Source organism: Pelophylax lessonae (assembly GCF_965119305.1).
Source record: "Pelophylax lessonae genome assembly, chromosome: 6".
Lineage (NCBI taxonomy): Eukaryota > Metazoa > Chordata > Amphibia > Anura > Ranidae > Pelophylax > Pelophylax lessonae.
Genome location: NC_138773.1, coordinates 26,594,938 through 26,611,904, shown reverse-complemented (window position 1 = coordinate 26,611,904; position 16,967 = coordinate 26,594,938). Strand labels below are relative to the sequence as shown.

The 16,967-nt window shown below is 46.1% G+C and overlaps 1 protein-coding gene across 1 annotated transcript in view; it reads right to left on the bottom strand.

The window, feature by feature from the left end:
* The window catches only part of PRSS53 (serine protease 53), a 42,803-nt gene extending 26,473 nt beyond the window's left edge, over positions 1 to 16,330 (bottom strand). The window contains exon 1 of the mRNA XM_082260808.1: positions 16,214 to 16,330. Within this exon, the coding sequence (XP_082116934.1) occupies positions 16,214 to 16,316 (103 nt within the window). The 5' untranslated portion in view covers positions 16,317 to 16,330. The remainder of the gene's footprint in view (positions 1 to 16,213) is intronic.
* Positions 16,331 to 16,967: the final 637 nt, after the last annotated feature.

Here is a 16,967-nt window from a genome sequence, read left to right as displayed (position 1 = left end):
ATTTCATGTATGTGTAAAGGCAGGCGTCCCAATACTTTTGAAAATATAGTGTATATATATATACACACACACACACACACATTTTTATTTTAATAGTTTTCATTGTATCATTCATCAGCTGCATTGTTATAAAGATCAATGTGGATCCTGAGGAAGTTCTAATTGGGCGAAACGTGTCGATCAATCAAATGTACATTTATCCGTGTAGCTATTGACCAATTTGTATAAATATGAGGGAACTACAATTTTAATGCAATATTAAAAGTGATCTTTTATGTATTTTTTTGTGTATTTTGATGTATTTTGGCCACACTAAAATCCGTATTCTCACCGTCCCTCGATATTGTTGAGGTGACATGTGGGTTGTTAAACGTTTCAATTTTAAGGATGACTTTGATACACTTTTCCATCAAAACTGAGCTTACACTAGACATAGAGCGCTCCTCATTAACCACTTCCCGACTGCCTAACGACGATTTACGCCGGCAGTCAGCCCCTCACAGGCAAAGCGATGTAAGTCTACGTTGCTAGCCTGTGAGGCTCTAGGGAGCGAGCGCGTGCCACCGGAGGCGCGCTCCCGCCCCCACTCGCTCACGCACCCCCCCGTGCGAATGATCGGCGATGTCCTCCGGTCACTCGCGATCGTCGGTTACACCAGGAGCAAGGCAGGCGGCAAATGTAAACAAAGCCGCCTGTCATTCTCCCCTGTGTAACAGCACAGATCATACCGTCCTGCTATGTAGGACCGTTGATCTCTGTTCTTACACACACAGCCACATCCAATCACAGTTAGAAGCACGCCCCTAGGGACACACTTAACCCCTCCTTCTCAAATAAAGTTAACCCCTTCCCTGCCAGTGTCATTATTACAGTAACAGTGCATATATATAGCACTGATTACTGCAGTAATGTCACTGGTACCCCCAAAAGTGTCAAAAGTGTCAGTCAAGGGTCCGATCTGTCCGCTGCAATGTCCCAGTCCCGCAAAAAAAATCGCAGATCGCCGCCATTACTCATTAAAAAAAAAAACAACAAAAATGACAGAAATCTTTCCCGTAGTTAGTAAACGCAATAACTTTTGCGCAAACCAATCAAAATACGCTTTTTGCGATTTTTTTTTTACCAAGCATATATAGCACAAAACAAATTGGCCTAAAATGTTAAAAAAGTTTGATTTTTACATTTTTTTGGGGGGGAAATTTCATATAAAAAAAATGTGAAAAATATTGTTATTTTTTCAAAATTGTCGCTCTTTTTTTGTTTATAGCGCAAAAAGTAAAAATCGCACAGGTGATCAAATACCACCACCTAAAGAAAGCTCTGTTTGTGGGAAAAAAAGACGTCAAATCCATTTAGGTACAGCGTCACACGACCGCACAATTGTCCGTTAAAGTCACGCAGTGCCGAATCGCAAAATAGGCTCTGGTCAGGAAGGGGGTAAAATCTTCCGGGGCTTAAGTGGATACATTTTAAGGATGACTTTGATACACTTTTCCATCAAAACTGAGCCCGGAGAAGTCCTCACACTAGACACAGAGCGCTCCTCATTAAACAATTCTCAATAATGAGGCGTGGGAACTTTCTGTGACTCTTCCCCAGGCACTCGGTGACTCAGCGCCTGCACTGTCATCTTTCACAGAGGAATTTTCAGATCCATGACTCTGCCTAGGCTGGGAATTATAGACCACCCAGCCAAAACCTTGAAGTCTGGAGGGCGGCTCGCTGCCAGGGTCTGCTGCTGCTACATTGGCTGTTGTCACTCTTTATAATGCAGGAAGGGACATTTTTGAATTTTCAAACCTCACCAAAGCTGAAACTCTTCTTTCCACTCATCAAGCTTCTTAGGTGAAATTTTCTTGAAAAAAAAAAAAATCGACCTTTTTTTTTTGTAGTACTACTCCCATGGGAGCTGCTGGTTTGGGATTCCCCTGGGTTACCCTTGGCAACGACTTAGCAACAATATAGCATTTTTAAAGTGCTTGGCTCAGTCAGAAAACAGTCCAGGGGTTTTGGTTTTTGGGGTTTTATTTGAGAACTGGGATGGGAGAAGGGATGAGTGGGATACTCCAACTGAATAACTATGCACAATTCCTGGGACTACTGAATATAACTGAATGCGGCAAGGCCGCTGCTTCACCTTGACAATGCAGTGAAGAAGTTTTAGATGAGCTGTACTGTATTGCGGATCACTCTTCAGGGCCCTACTTGGTACCCCCTTTGTCCCTATTCTTCAGGGTTCTCTACACGGCACCCCCTTTACTGTAACACTCTGTGTGAGCTGACCCCTTGATCCTCTGACCTCATTGGAGTGGTCCCCCTTCCTGGGCAGACCCTTTGGCAGGTCCCTCAGTACTCAAGGACACTGTTTTTCCCAAAAGACTCTGCCAGCAGCTCCATCGTCTGCTTCACTGGATCCTATGCAGCTCAGCTCCACACCTGGCTCACTAGGCCAACTGCCAATGACCACTTTCCTCATACAACAGGAGGAGAGACAGCCGTCAGCCTCCTCCTGGGACTCTGCTTCCCGCCAAAGACGCCCTGTCACATGTCCCCCCAGCTTTTATGAGCAATCCCAGGATGCACTGCAAGAATGCCCTCCCATTGGAACTCACAAAAGCCAATGTGTCACTGGCTGGGTTTCCTCCACTGTCCAACAAGCTCCCTCATTGGATGCAGTGGGGACACTCCCTCAGACCCAGTGAATCACACCTGGGAACATGCAACAGGCAACCTAACAGATCAGCTCCCCTGATAAGCAGAAGGAGCATAAGATGCTTTTTCCTAGCACCTACCTAGGAGGGTGCTACATTTTTATTTAGAGGTTTTTGATCATCATCATCCATCATCTCCATAAAGACATGAATGAGTGAGTTTGGGGTGGAGGAACATTACTGGCCTGCGCGGAGTCCTGACTTAAACCCAATAGAACACCTTTGGGATGAATTAGAGTGGAGACTGCGAGCCAGGCCTTCTCATCCAACATCAGTGCTTGACCTCACAAATGTGCTTCTGAACTAATGGTCAAAAATTCCCATAGACACACTCCTAAACCTTGTGGACAGCCTTCCCAGAAGAGGGGAAGTTGTGATAGCTGCAGAGGGTGGGCCAACTCAATATTGAACCCTACGGACTAAGACTGGGATGCCATTAAAGTTCATGTGCGTGTAAAGGCAGGCGTCCCAATACTTTTGACAATATAGTGTATGTAGGCAAGGGACACACCCTCTGCCACGCCAGACTTCCAGCCAGAGGCATAACTAGAACCTTCAGGGCAATATTGAACCCTACAGACTAAGACTGGGATGCCATTAAAATTCATGTGTGTGTAAAGGCAGGCGTCCCAATACTTTTGGTGATGTAGTGTATATATATATATATATATATATATATATATATATATATATATATATATATATATATAGAATGGTACTAAGGGATGCCCCTCTTTCTCAGCTGAGAAATTTGGGCGGTGTGATTTTGGCATGCCTCATCACACATTCAATAGAATGACACAGCATTGGCCCAAAACCTACATACATAACCTGGCGGGGCTGGGAATTGGACAGATTCCTGTTGGCTGCAGGCTAATTGCAGGTGGGCGGTACCGCTATCATGTCTACCTGTCACAGACAACGAAGCCGGGACCCCGCCTATCATTATTCAGACTTAATTGCAGATTTCGGGATGGAATACGCATTGTTCAGTCTTTGGTATAAGGGAGTTCTGTACAAACTGGGGCCGCGTGTTATAGGGAGGGCCTGTCTTTGTATGTGACAATTACATGAGTAAGAAAAAAACTGAAAATTCCCCTTCTAACCAGATTTCAGTATTCCCATTCAAGGTCAGGGCTAGAAACTCTTAGCTTCCAACTGTCCCTGATTTGGAGGCACTGTCCCAGATTTGGAGGGACTGTTCCTGATTTGGAGGGACTGTCCCAGATTTGGAGGGACTGTCCCAGATTTGGAGAGACTGCCCCTGATTTGGAGGGACTGTCCCTGATTTGGAGGGACTGTCCCAGATTTGGAGGGATTGTCCCGGATATGGAGGGACTATCCCAGATTTGGAGGGACTGTCCCTGATTTCGAGGGACTGTCCCTGAGTGGGAGGGACTGTCCCTGATTTGGAGGGACTGTCCCGGATTTGGAGGGACTGCCCCTGATTTGGAGCAAAGTTCCTCTGTCTCTCTTTCCTCCTCATTTGTCTCTCATTTTGGTCTGATGTTATATAGTTGTATACGGGGCTTTTCTTTTCAGAGAATAGGTGCAGGAACCCTTCTGGGTCATTTGTTGTCTCCGCCCCCTTACCAACCTCCGAGCACCATTCCTTGGATCCACCCCTACCCACCTCCCAATACCACCCCTTTTAGAGAATACAGAACTATCATTAGAGGATACAGAACTATCATTTTGTGGTACTAAGTCATGTGTATGGAATAATACCAAGAAAAGCATTAAAATAGATCCCGGAATCCAGCAGCAATAGACTCTCCCCAGCAACAACAGAACCCCAGCAACAGTGGACCCCAACAATGGACCCTGACAGCAACAACAGATTTACCAGCAGCCAGCCCAGCATCAATAGACTCGCCAGTAGCCAGAAACAACTGACCCCCCCAGAAATATAAACCCAACCAGCAACACTAGATCCCCCACCAGCAACGATAGATCCCCCACCAGCAACAATAGACCTCCCCAGCAACAATAGACTGCCACATAAAAATAGATGCTCTCCAGCAAAAATAGATCCCCCAGCAGCCAGCAACAATAGACCCCTCCCTCAAAAGTACATATAGAAGACTTATCAATAAACTGCAGTCATTGAACATGGACTCCCATATTGTTGAGTGGATTAGGCAGTGGCTGAGTGACAGACAACAGAGGGTTGTAGTCAATGGAGAACATTCAGAACAAGGTCATGTTACCAGTGGGGTACCTCAGGGATCTGTACTGGGACCAATTTTGTTTAATATCTTCATAAGTGATATTGCAAAAGGCCTCGATGGTAAGGTTTGTCTTTTTGCTGATGACACAAAGATATGTAACAGGGTTGATGTTCCTGGAGGGAAACGCCAAATGGAAAAGGATTTAGGAAAACTAGAAGAATGGTCAGAACTCTGGCAACTGAAATTTAATGTCGATAAGTGCAAGATAATGCACCTGGGACGTAAAAACCGAAGGGCAGAATATAGAATATTTGACACAGTCCTGACCTCAGTATCTGAGGAAAGGGATTTAGGAGTAATTATTTCAGAAGACTTAAAGGTGGGAAGACAATGTAATAGAGCAGCACGAAATGCCAGCAGAATGCTTGGATGTATAGGGAGAGGTATAAGCAGTAGAAAGAGAGAAGTGCTTATGCCGCTGTACAGAACACTGGTGAGACCTCACTTGGAGTATTGTGCACAGTACTGGAGGCCATATCTCCAGAAGGATATAGATACTCTAGAGAGAGTTCAGAGAAGAGCTACTAAACTAGTACATGGATTGCAGGAAAAAACTTACCAGGAAAGGTTAAAGGACCTTAACATGTATAGCTTGGAAGAAAGAAGAGACAGAGGGGATATGATAGAAACTTTTAAATACATAAAGGGAATCAACTCGGTAAAGGAGGAGAGCATATTTAAAAGAAGAAAAACTACCACAAGAGGACACAGTTTTAAATTAGAGGGGCAAAGGTTTAAAAGTAATATGAGGAAGTATTACTTTACTGAGAGAGTAGTGGATGCATGGAATAACCTTCCTGCAGAAGTGGTAGCTGCAAATACAGTGAAGGAGTTTAAGCATGCATGGGATAGGCTTAAGGCTATCCTTCATATAAGATAGGGCCAGGGACTATTCATAGGATTCAGATATATTGGGCAGACTAGATGGGCCAAATGGTTCTTATCTGCCGACACATTCTATGTTTCTATGTTTCTACATCGCTTTCAGACACAACTGACTCCCAGCAACAATAGATCCCCTACCAGAAACAATAGACCACATCCACAACAATAGACCACCATGCAAAGATAGAACCCCACCAGGAACAATAAATTCCCCAGCAGCCAGCATCAATAGACCCTCCAGCATTGCACACATCACATACATTCTGTGCTGGAGGTGCTGGAACTGCGTTCCCCCACGTTCCCACCGAAAAAAAAGCCCTGGTTATCTTTTTATCTTTTAAAAGTGTTTCTCAGTGCTGAACTTTTCATCCAATTTCTAATTTGCTGCATCTGTAAATTTCAAAAGCCAATATAAAGGGAATAGTAGTGGTAAAAAAAAAAAAGTTGTGGGTTTAACCAATATTTTTATTTGTATAATTCTCCTTAAAGGGGGTGTGGCAGGGGGTGTGTCCTATGCCTACATACATTATCTCACAAAAGTTAGTACACCCCTCACATTTTTGTAAATATTTTATTCTATCTTTTCATGTGACAACACTGAAGAAATGACACTTTGCTACAATGTAAAGTAGTGAGTGTACAGCTTGTATAACAGTGTAAATGTGCTGGAAATGTGAGGGGTGTACTCACTTTTGGGAGATACTGTGTGTATATATATATATATATATATATACACACAGATGTTTTGCTTTTCATTTCTATTTTCACCAGAACAGGTTGTTTTATAAGGTGAGGGTTCACATCCACTGATGATGAATGTCTTTCCTCTGGTCTTTCCCAGGAAGGAGTTGTTATCTTAGGGCCGGTCCTGGAAGTTCTCCAGAATATCTTATCATAGAAGACATCGATATTTCTTCCTTTCTGCACACAGACGGATTCCCCGTAACACAAGAAGCCCATTATGTATTTCCCCCCAGTCTGCAGAGTCCCCGTGCCAGGCGGCCGGTCATTGTTAGTACATGTGTTGTCATTGCGCTCTCTTAAAGAAAACCTTTCCTGAGTGAATCCCCAGAATGCCCAATGCTTGACCATTTTTCCAGAATACCAAGTTCCTGGCTGTCTCTATTGCTACTGGATCATCGTCACAGCCAGGCAAGTAGCATTTTCAGGAGGAAAAGGGTTGCAGTGGCAGCCCTCATATTCTGTAAAACTGGATCAGTAACATAAAGTGCAAGATTCAATGAGTGCAAGATCCATTTTTTAAAGAGTAACTCCACTGTTGTTTAAAAAAAAAAAAAAAAAAAAAAGTTTCCCCTCTGGGTGATCTCTGTGCATTGCAAGGATTTTAAAGGGTAACTCCACCTTCATGGGGAAAAACATAGCAAATAAAGACAAAACAATATAGCGTATACATTTGCGACATAAATCATATTGTAATTGAATGTTATTAAAAAATTCCTTTTCAATCTGCAGCTGCTGTAATTTTCTGAAAATGCAATGCAATATGGCCGCCTGGAGGTGTTCTGTACACAGAATGTATACTGACCACACCCCCAGAAACATCATTTCCTGCTTGTGTGATTGGCTCACCAATTTACTGATACAAGTCAGATTTCTGGCATCCCCTGCAACACAAATATCATTTTTGGTGGGATACTCCCAATAGGAACACGTCTAAAGGGATGCAGACCCAGCAGATTTCCTCATTAGTGCTCTGCAGCTGCACAGCTAATTGATAATTATGAAACCACTCCCATTAGACCCACTCAGCACAGAGGAACCAACAATGATTTCTTCAGAATAACAAAAGTTAGGAATCTGCAACAAAGTTTGTTATAATCCCTGCAATGTACAGAGATCATCCAGAGGGGAATGTTTTTTTCTCAACAAAAGGGGAGTTACGCTTTAACAAACTTTGTTGCAGATTCCTACCTTTTGTTATTCTGAAGCAATCCCTGTGTGTTTGTCGGTGTCCATGTGAAGAGCGAATCCTGTATGGGAGTGGTTTTAGAATTACCAATCAGCTGCTGCACCTGCAGGGCTCTTGTGGGGAAAGTTGCTGAGTCTGCATCCCTTTACACATGATTTCCTATTGGGAGAATAAAAATGACATTTTTGTGGCAGGGGATGCCAGAAATCTGACTTGTATAAGTGTAGACTTTTGGGAAGATCAGTGAGCCAATCACACAAGAAGGAAATGATGTTTCTGGGGGTGTGGTCAGTATACATTCTGTGTACAGAACAGCTCCAGGCGGCCATATTGCATTTTCAGAAAATTAAAACAGCTGCAGATTGAAAAGGAAAGGGAATTTTTAATAACATTCAATTACAAAATGATTTGTATCCCAATTGTATATGCTGTATTATTTTCTTTTTTTTTGTTTTTTATTTTCCCCGTGGAGTTACCCTTTAAGTGCCCCCCCTCCCCTGTTCTACCTGCCAAAGGGTTTGTATTGCTGTCCATCCAGTCCTCAAATTTAAACAGCGCTGTTACACAGCACAGCCCTGTCTGGCAAGGGAGGAGACCTGATTTTTCCCCCCTGCTGCAGTTCAGTAACACTTAAAGGTCTTGTCCCTCCCCCCAGCCTGTGACTGGACAGTGAAAAGAGAAGCAGCAGACTGATGAGCTCATCTCTTTGCTCTCAGAAAGCTCATTACAATGTAGCATACCTGACAGGCCTTCTCTCCAACATCAGTGCCTGACCTCACAAATGCGCTTCTAGAAGAACGGTCAAACATTCCCATAGACACACTCCTAAACCTTGTGGACAGCCTTCCCAGAAGAGTTGAAGCTGTTATAGCTGCAAAGGGTGGGCCAACTCAATATTGAACCCTACGGACTAAGACTGGGATGCCATTAAAGTTCATGTGTGTGTAAAGGCAGGCGTCCCAATACTTTTGGCAATATAATGTATATACATTGTGAAGTTGTACTTGAATAGCGCCCCCCAGATGAGTGACAAGCTGTCATAGACAGCACATCATCAAGTACCAGCGATCAGAACCGGTAGGCGGGGCTCCCAATGACATCAGAATTGCGCCCCAATCACACTGAGCGCATGATCACGGGCCTCAGCCTCCGGCATCACAGGGCCAGAAGCAAGGGGTTAACAATATTCAGCACCAACTAGAATCAACATACACCCAGATCCTATTTACTCACAAAGTCAGATCTATTATCCAGAACTATATAAATACCGCAATAAGGACGCCATCCCATAAAAGGTTGATGGATACGATAAAAAAAACTATCAGCCAAAAAAAGAATGTGACTGTAAAACCTGATATAATTTATAGCACCATAGAAATCCGCCAACAAATCACAAAACGCGATAAGACGGCAGAAAAGTAAACAAACACCTCGCCATTATAATTCCTCTAATCGTAATAAAAATACATTTCTGAACTGAAGACGGGAGAAGGCAGAGAGTCCCGGGCACACGTGGGCTCCACCAAGACCAGCCGTCCTCTTCTTCTCCTCTTTGGCACTATGGTAATCTGCCATCTTAAAGTGGGTGCCAAAACTTTGAACACATTTTCAACTTGGTGATATTTTGGACAACAGTCTGAAAGGTTTTACTGCTGTGATAATATTATTCCATTTATCAATTTCTACCATTTAGAGCCAAGATTTGGGTTGGGTTCAGCTCAGGTGTTGGGTTTCTCAATAAAGTGACACTAAACTCTGGTAAAGAGAAAAGTTCTGTACAAGTATTCTTGTATTCATAAATCAGAGAAGTCCCTTCTATTGCTCTCAGCCTCCTCCAAACCTCCAGATTCCTTATTTCCCTGCTGTAATCCAATCTCCTGTTAGGAGGTGGCTACATTTGTATTCCATGGTCCCACTGTATGTAGGAACAGAGCCACCCACTCTTGCTGGCTCTCAAAATGGACTGGTGGGAAGGATACAATCTTTTGCCTTGTCTTTACAGAAACTCTTAACCAGCCATGGGGATTCCGTTGAGGTTCCAGTGATGGCAGCCAGGACAACTCCCCCTCCATGTTCCAGTGGTGGAAGCCAGAAGGACCCCCCCCCCTCCATGTTCCAGTGGTGGCAGCCACTCCCCCCCATCCATATTTCAGTGGTTGCAGCCAGGAGGACTCCCCCAATCCACGTTCCAGTGATGGCAGCCAGGACAACTCCCCCTATTGCTTCAGTGGTGATGGCCTTTAGGACTCCCCCATCTATGTTCCAGTGGTAGAAGCCAGGAGGACTCCCCCTATCCATGTTCCAGTGGGGGCATTCATAAGGACTCCCCCCCATCCATGTTCAAGTAGTGGATGCAATAAAGACTCTCCCCATCCATCAGTTGGGGCATCCATGAAGACTCCCCCCCATCCATGTTCCAGTGGGGGCTTCCACGAGGACTCCCCCCATTCATGTTCCAGTGGTGGAATCCACAAGGACTCCCCCCCCCAGCCATATTTCAGCGGTGGAAGCCATGAGGACTCCCCAGTGGTGGAAACCAGGAGGACTCCCCCATCTATGTTCCAGTGGAGGCAGCCAGGAGGACTCCCACAGTCCATGTTCCAGTGATGGTAGCCAAGAGTACTCCCCCAATCCATGTTCCAGTGGTGGAAGCCATGAGGACTCCCCCCATCCATTTCCAGTGGCGGAAGCCATGAGGACTCCCATTTTCCATGTTCCAGTGGTGGAAGCCAGAAGGACTCTGCATATTTACAGTATGTTCCAATGGTGGCAGCCAGAAGGACTCCCCCTATCCATGTTTCAGTGGTTACAGCCAGGTGGACTCCCCCCATCCAACTTCCAGTGGTGGCAGCCATAAGGACTCCCGCCATCCATGTTCCAGTGGTGACAGCCATAAGGACTTCCGCCATCCATGTTTCAGTGGTGGCAGCCATAAGGACTCCCGCCATCCCATGTTCCAGTGGTGACAGCCATAAGGACTTCCGCCATCCATGTTTCAGTGCTTGTAGCCTCCAAGACTTCCTCCATCCATGTTCCAATGGTGGCAGCCATAAGGACTCCCTCCATCCATGTTCCAGTGATGGCAGCCATGAGGACTCCTTTATCCATGTTCCAATGGTGGCAGTCAAGTTGCTGATTTCACCTAAACTTCCTGGCTTCCAGGGTGCTGGGGTGCATAATACCATGTATTGCTATGAGCCCACTAGAGGACACAATATACACCCTACAGTATATATATATATATATATATATATATATATATATACAGGCCATAGGAAGAAACATACACCTTACAGGTCTGTAGTGTGACAATACAACTAGACCCACGTTTTACCTCCATTGTATAGAAGTCACCTCTATACATTAGGGATCGACCGATTATCGGCAACACCGATATATCGGGGCCGATATGCACTTTCCCTGATATATCGGAATCGGCTCCTGAGGTTACCGATATTGCCGATATTTCGGGAAAGTGCTTGTACCGGAGTGATCCCTGCAGCTAGAGGCATCACCCCGGTACCGGCGTCCATAGCCGACGGTCGGCTGTCTTGTAATGAAAACCGATGCGGCTGAGAAGCCGCTCGGCTGTCATTACAAGGAGCAGGAGGGGACGTTCCCCCCCCCCCCTCACGCCACCTTCCGCGGCTCGCCCGGGTCTCCCGTCCCACCGGGAGACCCGGGCATCCTACCTGCACGGCCGCGGAGGACCCGATCAAAGCCGCATTGGGCTCTGATCGGGTCTCCAAGTAAAAAAACCCGGAAGTGATGTCATGACATCACTTCCAGGTACTGGCGCCAAATTAAAAAAAATGTGAGCATTCAAAACAGCCAAACTTGGCGTTTTGAATGCTTTTGAGTGCAGAGGAGGGGCTTGGGGTCTTTTAGACCCCCAGATCCCTCCACATGGAGTACCTGTGAAAAAAAAATGTGGCCGATACCGATATCTGATGAACAAAATATCGGTATCGGCAATAAAAAAAACGATATTGGTCGATCACTACTATACATTCTATATTCAGTGTGCTGAAGATAACAATGTAACAGTTCTGGGCATGCCATAGTCCCTGCCAAGCTCCCGGTGAACCATGGCATGCAACTTTGTATCTTTGTATCTTCTACACACTGATACAGTATAGAAGTGTGCAGCAAATGCTTGTTTGGAAATACATACTGTACATATACAAAGTACCATACAAATATTTAGGAATATAAATATAAACAAACAATTAGAAGGTGATGACAAACTGCAGAGAATGATGTAAGGAGAAGAATTGTGACGTAAGTGAGTGCGGATCTCTCTGCTTTGTCACATTACAATGTGTACAGTACGAGGGGTGAGTGTATACCGCACTGTCATCACCCGGCAATAATAACACTGTGACTGATATACTGTAATGTGTGTAAGACACAATGTACACTAAGAGGAATTAAAGGGATTAAATGGAATCCATGGATGAAGCGAAGCTGGAGCAGATCTCATTACAATCTACCCAAATATAAGGTGACATCAATGGTGACACTTGATGGCCCTGTTAATTATCTCTATCAAAAGCATTTTTCTACTGTTATTCTGCCTCCTTGTACCCCCCCCCCATGAGCTCCTGAACCCCCCCCCCCTCCATTTGCTTGGAAAGAGCACCCCGCTGTCTGCACACTACACATCCCATAGTCCATCTCAGGAGTGAGCAAGAGATTCCTACATACAGTGGGACAGTCCCAGACAAATAAACTGGTCCAGGTCTTCCAGACCGAGCTGCCAAATCCTTCAGGGACTGCGGGGGCGGGGGGGGATGGGGGGAGAGCAGGCCGGCGCCGTTGAAGACATACCCATGGAGCTAATCTCCCGCACTGAAACTCAAAGGGGCACTGCGACACAGAGGGTACCACACTGCAAAGGGGCATCCCAAAGATTACAGCCCCCTCCTTGACCACAGTGCTGCCCTGCTACACCACAGTGCTGCCCTGCTACACCACAGTGCTGCCCTCCTACACCACAGTGCTGCCCTGCTACACCACAGTGCTGCCCTTCTACACCATGGTGCTGCCCTCCTACACTACAGTGCTGCCCTCCTACACCACAGTGCTGCCCTCCTACACCACGGTTCTGCCCTCCTACACTACAGTGCTGCCCTCCTACACCACAGTGCTGCCCTCCTACACTACAGTGTTGCCCTCCTACACCACAGTGCCCCACACAGTAGCGCCCCCAGTAATCACAGTCCTCATCCAGGACAAGGTCTTCTACCAGTAATCACAGTCCTCACCCAGGACAAGTTCATCTAGAGCCCAGGACGAACGTGCCAAACTGTACCCCCCCCCTCCTCAAGATGTATGAGCATTGTGTGTCAGTAAAAATCCCCCCCCCCGCTAAAAAAAAAAAACCATAGCACTAATTTGCATGCTTACCCCCTAAGCAAAAATTCCCCATCCCCCAGTAAAAATCTGCCCCCCTGCTGAAATCCCCCCTCTCAGCACAAATCTTTGTCCCCCATCCCCCAAATTACCCCCCCCCCCAAAAAAAATAAAAAAAATTAAATTAAATCCTTAAAGCACAAATACTCTACCCCTAAAATTTCCATTCCTGATTTACATATTCTCCCCCCACTTTTAATCCCCCCCCCCCCCCAGAACAATTCCCACCCCCCCTCCTCTTTTAGCGCTCCCCTCCAAAAATTCCCCTCCAAGAACAATACTTACCACCTGCTGCCCACCACATTCCCCCTGCCAACATAAATCCCCCCCCCTCAATCTCCTTGTGGCGCCACCCCACCTCACATGATACCACAGTGCCCAGGGCAGCCACTCCTCCTGCTCACCCCTTGTCCTGACCCTGCCTCCACCACAGTGCCCCCCCGCAGCCATGCCCCCCCTCTCTCCAATCACAGTGCCCCCCCACTCTCCGCCTCCCCTGCACAGTTTTACCTCCGGCAGGGCAGAGGCAAAGTCAAGGAGCCTGCGTATCTCGCTCTCCTTGCAGATCTCCTGCTCCTTCTGACCCCCCCTGCCAATGGGATGACACCATCAGCAGGGTGGGAGACCCGGGAGAGGAGACACTGGCATGGGCGCACAGTGGGAGGTGAGCAGCGACCGCGACCACTGCACAGCTCCCACCATGCGGTCGGGTCACCACAGACCCTGTCAGGAAATGCAGCCCCGGCCCACCGGGCAAATGCCCTTTGTTCAGTCTGGGCCTGCAGTGGGACCATAGAGAGCGAACATAGCCACCCCACCCCCACCAACAGGAAGTCAAGCTCAAAAAAAAAAAAAGAAGAAAAGTGCGAGTGTACCGTACTGTTAACTCGCGGTTTCCCATAGACTTTCTATTGAGTCTGGCGGTTTTTGGTGTATTTTCCCAAAGCCAGCAAAAGTCCTGCATGATGAGTCTTTGGTGAGCTTTTAGAAAATGCGCCAGAAACGAGCAGCCTGATTGGAAGTCTATGGGGAACAGCGGGTAACCGCACAAAAACTGCAGGCGCAGCTGAGTGAAACCGGCCTAAGGTATCATGTTCGCTTTAAATGGGCATTTAATGGGTATCAATTGCACCACAACACACAGAGCATTCATCTCTGTGGGCACTATGACATACAGTAGGTGTGTTTTCTGATTACTGTATACGTGCATTCAAAATTAATGGCAACCCACATATACCGTGCTTTACTTTGCGTTGTGTTGAAGCTACACCTGAAGAAGGGGTCTCTATATCCCACTAGGGGGGGGGGGGGGGGGTCCTGTCTGAAGACACAACAAGAAGCGAGAGCAAATCTCTACAAAGTGAGGGGATCTCTGCTCCTAGACAAGGCAGCCCTCAGAAATGTTTGGGCCCCTTATCACTTAATCACCTGCTTTACATGTTTTCTTATTTGATGTGTTTTTACACTTAAATGGGCAGCAGTTAAGGGAATTTACTATATAAGGATGAGGTGCCCTTCATGGGTTATTTTATACACAGCCATTAATGTCTAAACCGCTGGCAACAAAAGTGAGTACACCCCTAAGTGGCTTAGGCTATAAGAAGATTGCCAAGACCCTGAAACTGAGCTGCAGCATGGTGGCCAAGACCGTACAGCGGTTTAACAGGACAAGTTCCATTAAGAACAGTCCTCGCCATGGTCGAGCAAAGAAGTTGAGTGCACGTGCTCAGCGTCATATCCAAAGGTTGTCTTTGGGACAGTGTTTCTCAACTTCGGTCCTCGGGGCACACTAACAGGCCAGATTTTAAGTATTACCTTGGGGAGATGCAGACTAGAATACTGCAATCACTGAGCAGCAAATTATATCACCTGGTATGTATTTCAGTTTTCTTGCAAACCTGGCCTGTTAGTGTGCCCTGAGGACCGGAGTTGAGAAACACTGCTTTAGGTAATAGAGGTATGAGTGCTGCCAGCATCCCAGAAGGAAGCCTCTTCTAAAGATGATGCCCAAGAAAGCCTGCAAACAGTTTGCTGAAGACAAGCAGACTAAGGACATGGATTACTGGAACCATGTCCTGTGGTCTGATGAGACCAAGATAAATTTATTTGGTTCAGATGGTGTCAAGCGTGTGTGGCGGCAACCAGGTGAGGAGTACAAAGACAAGTGTGTCTTGCCTACAGTCAAGCATGGTGGTGGGAGTGTCATGGTCTGGGGCTGCATGAGTGCTGCCATCACTGGAGAGCTGCAGTTCATTGAGGGAACCATGAATGCCAACATGTACTGTGACATACTGAAGCAGAGCATGGTCCCCTCCCTACAGACTGGGCTGCAGGGCAGTATTCCAACAGAACGACCCCAAATACACCTCCAAGATGACCACTGCCTTGCTAAAGAAGCTGAGGGTAAAGGTGATGGACTGACCAAGCATGTCTCCAGACCTAAACCCTATTGAGCATCTGTGGGGCATCATCAAACGGAAGGTGGAGGAGCGCAAGGTCTCTAACATCCACCAGCTCCGTGATGTCATCATGGAGGAGTGGAAGAGGACTCCAGTGGCAATCTGTGAAGCTCTGGTGAACTCCATACCCAAGACGGTTAAGGCAATGCTGGAAAATAATGGCGGCCACGCAAAATATTGACACTTTGGGACCAATTTGGACATTGTCACTTTGGGGTGTACTCATTTTTGTTGCCAGCGGGTTTAGACATTAATAGCTGTGTGTTGAGTTATTTTGAGGGGACAGCAAATGTACACTGTTATACAAGCTGTACACTCACTACTTTACATTGTAGCAAAGTGTCATTTCTTCAGTGTTGTCACATGAAAAGATAGAATAAAATATTTACAAAAATGTGAGGGGTGTACTCACTTTTGTGAGATACTGTATGTGCCACTTTGTGTCGGTCTATCACATAAAATCCCAATAAAAAACATTTACGTTTTTGATTGTAACTTGACAAAATGTGGAAAATTTCAAGGGGCATGAATACTTTTTCAAGGCTCTCTATTCCTATAGCCTGATAGGGGGATGCCTCTTACCTGCAGCGCAGAGGGTGACCATCAGCAGGATCATGGTGGAATGGCTCATCAGCCGGAGTCCTGTATCCATCTCTGTGTGTTGTGGGATTGTGTACCTGTTCATACATCCAGCAATGTATATTTATAGCAGTGAGTACACACCTATGGAGTCACACCCTCCTCTCCAGCTGACACATCTCTCTCTGCCCTGACATGTGGCTCCTGCACTGGTGACTGTCCCTGAATCCCCAGCGCTGGCACCCATGAGAAGCTCCATCCACACGTGAACAATGCAATGCCATGTGTCACCGGATAACGATTTCCTCCATCTTCCCGCACGCTCATAATTGGTATTTAATGAGTTCCGTCGTCTTTTATTTGTTGATCTAATGTTTTACATTGTGATTGCTGTTTAATCGGCTGAGAATGCCACTAATTGTTTATTCTAATATAAATTGTACCTAGTGGAGGAACTGAATGCCGTGTCCCTGGAGGGACTGAATGCCGTGTCACTGGAGGTGCTAAAAGATGGCCAAGAAATCCGGCTTTGGGATACTGAATCACTTCCTCGTGCGCTGGGACAAACAATGTGGTTTGACAGATAAATCCACGCAAAACTAGAGCCGGGAAGGGTTAGACCTAGTGATCGACCGATACAGGTTTTTCGTTGCCGATACTGATACCGATATTTTGGCCAATGCATATCGGTATCGGCCAATATTGGCCGATATTTTTGTACATTTAAAAAAATATATATATATATTTTTTTAAAGAC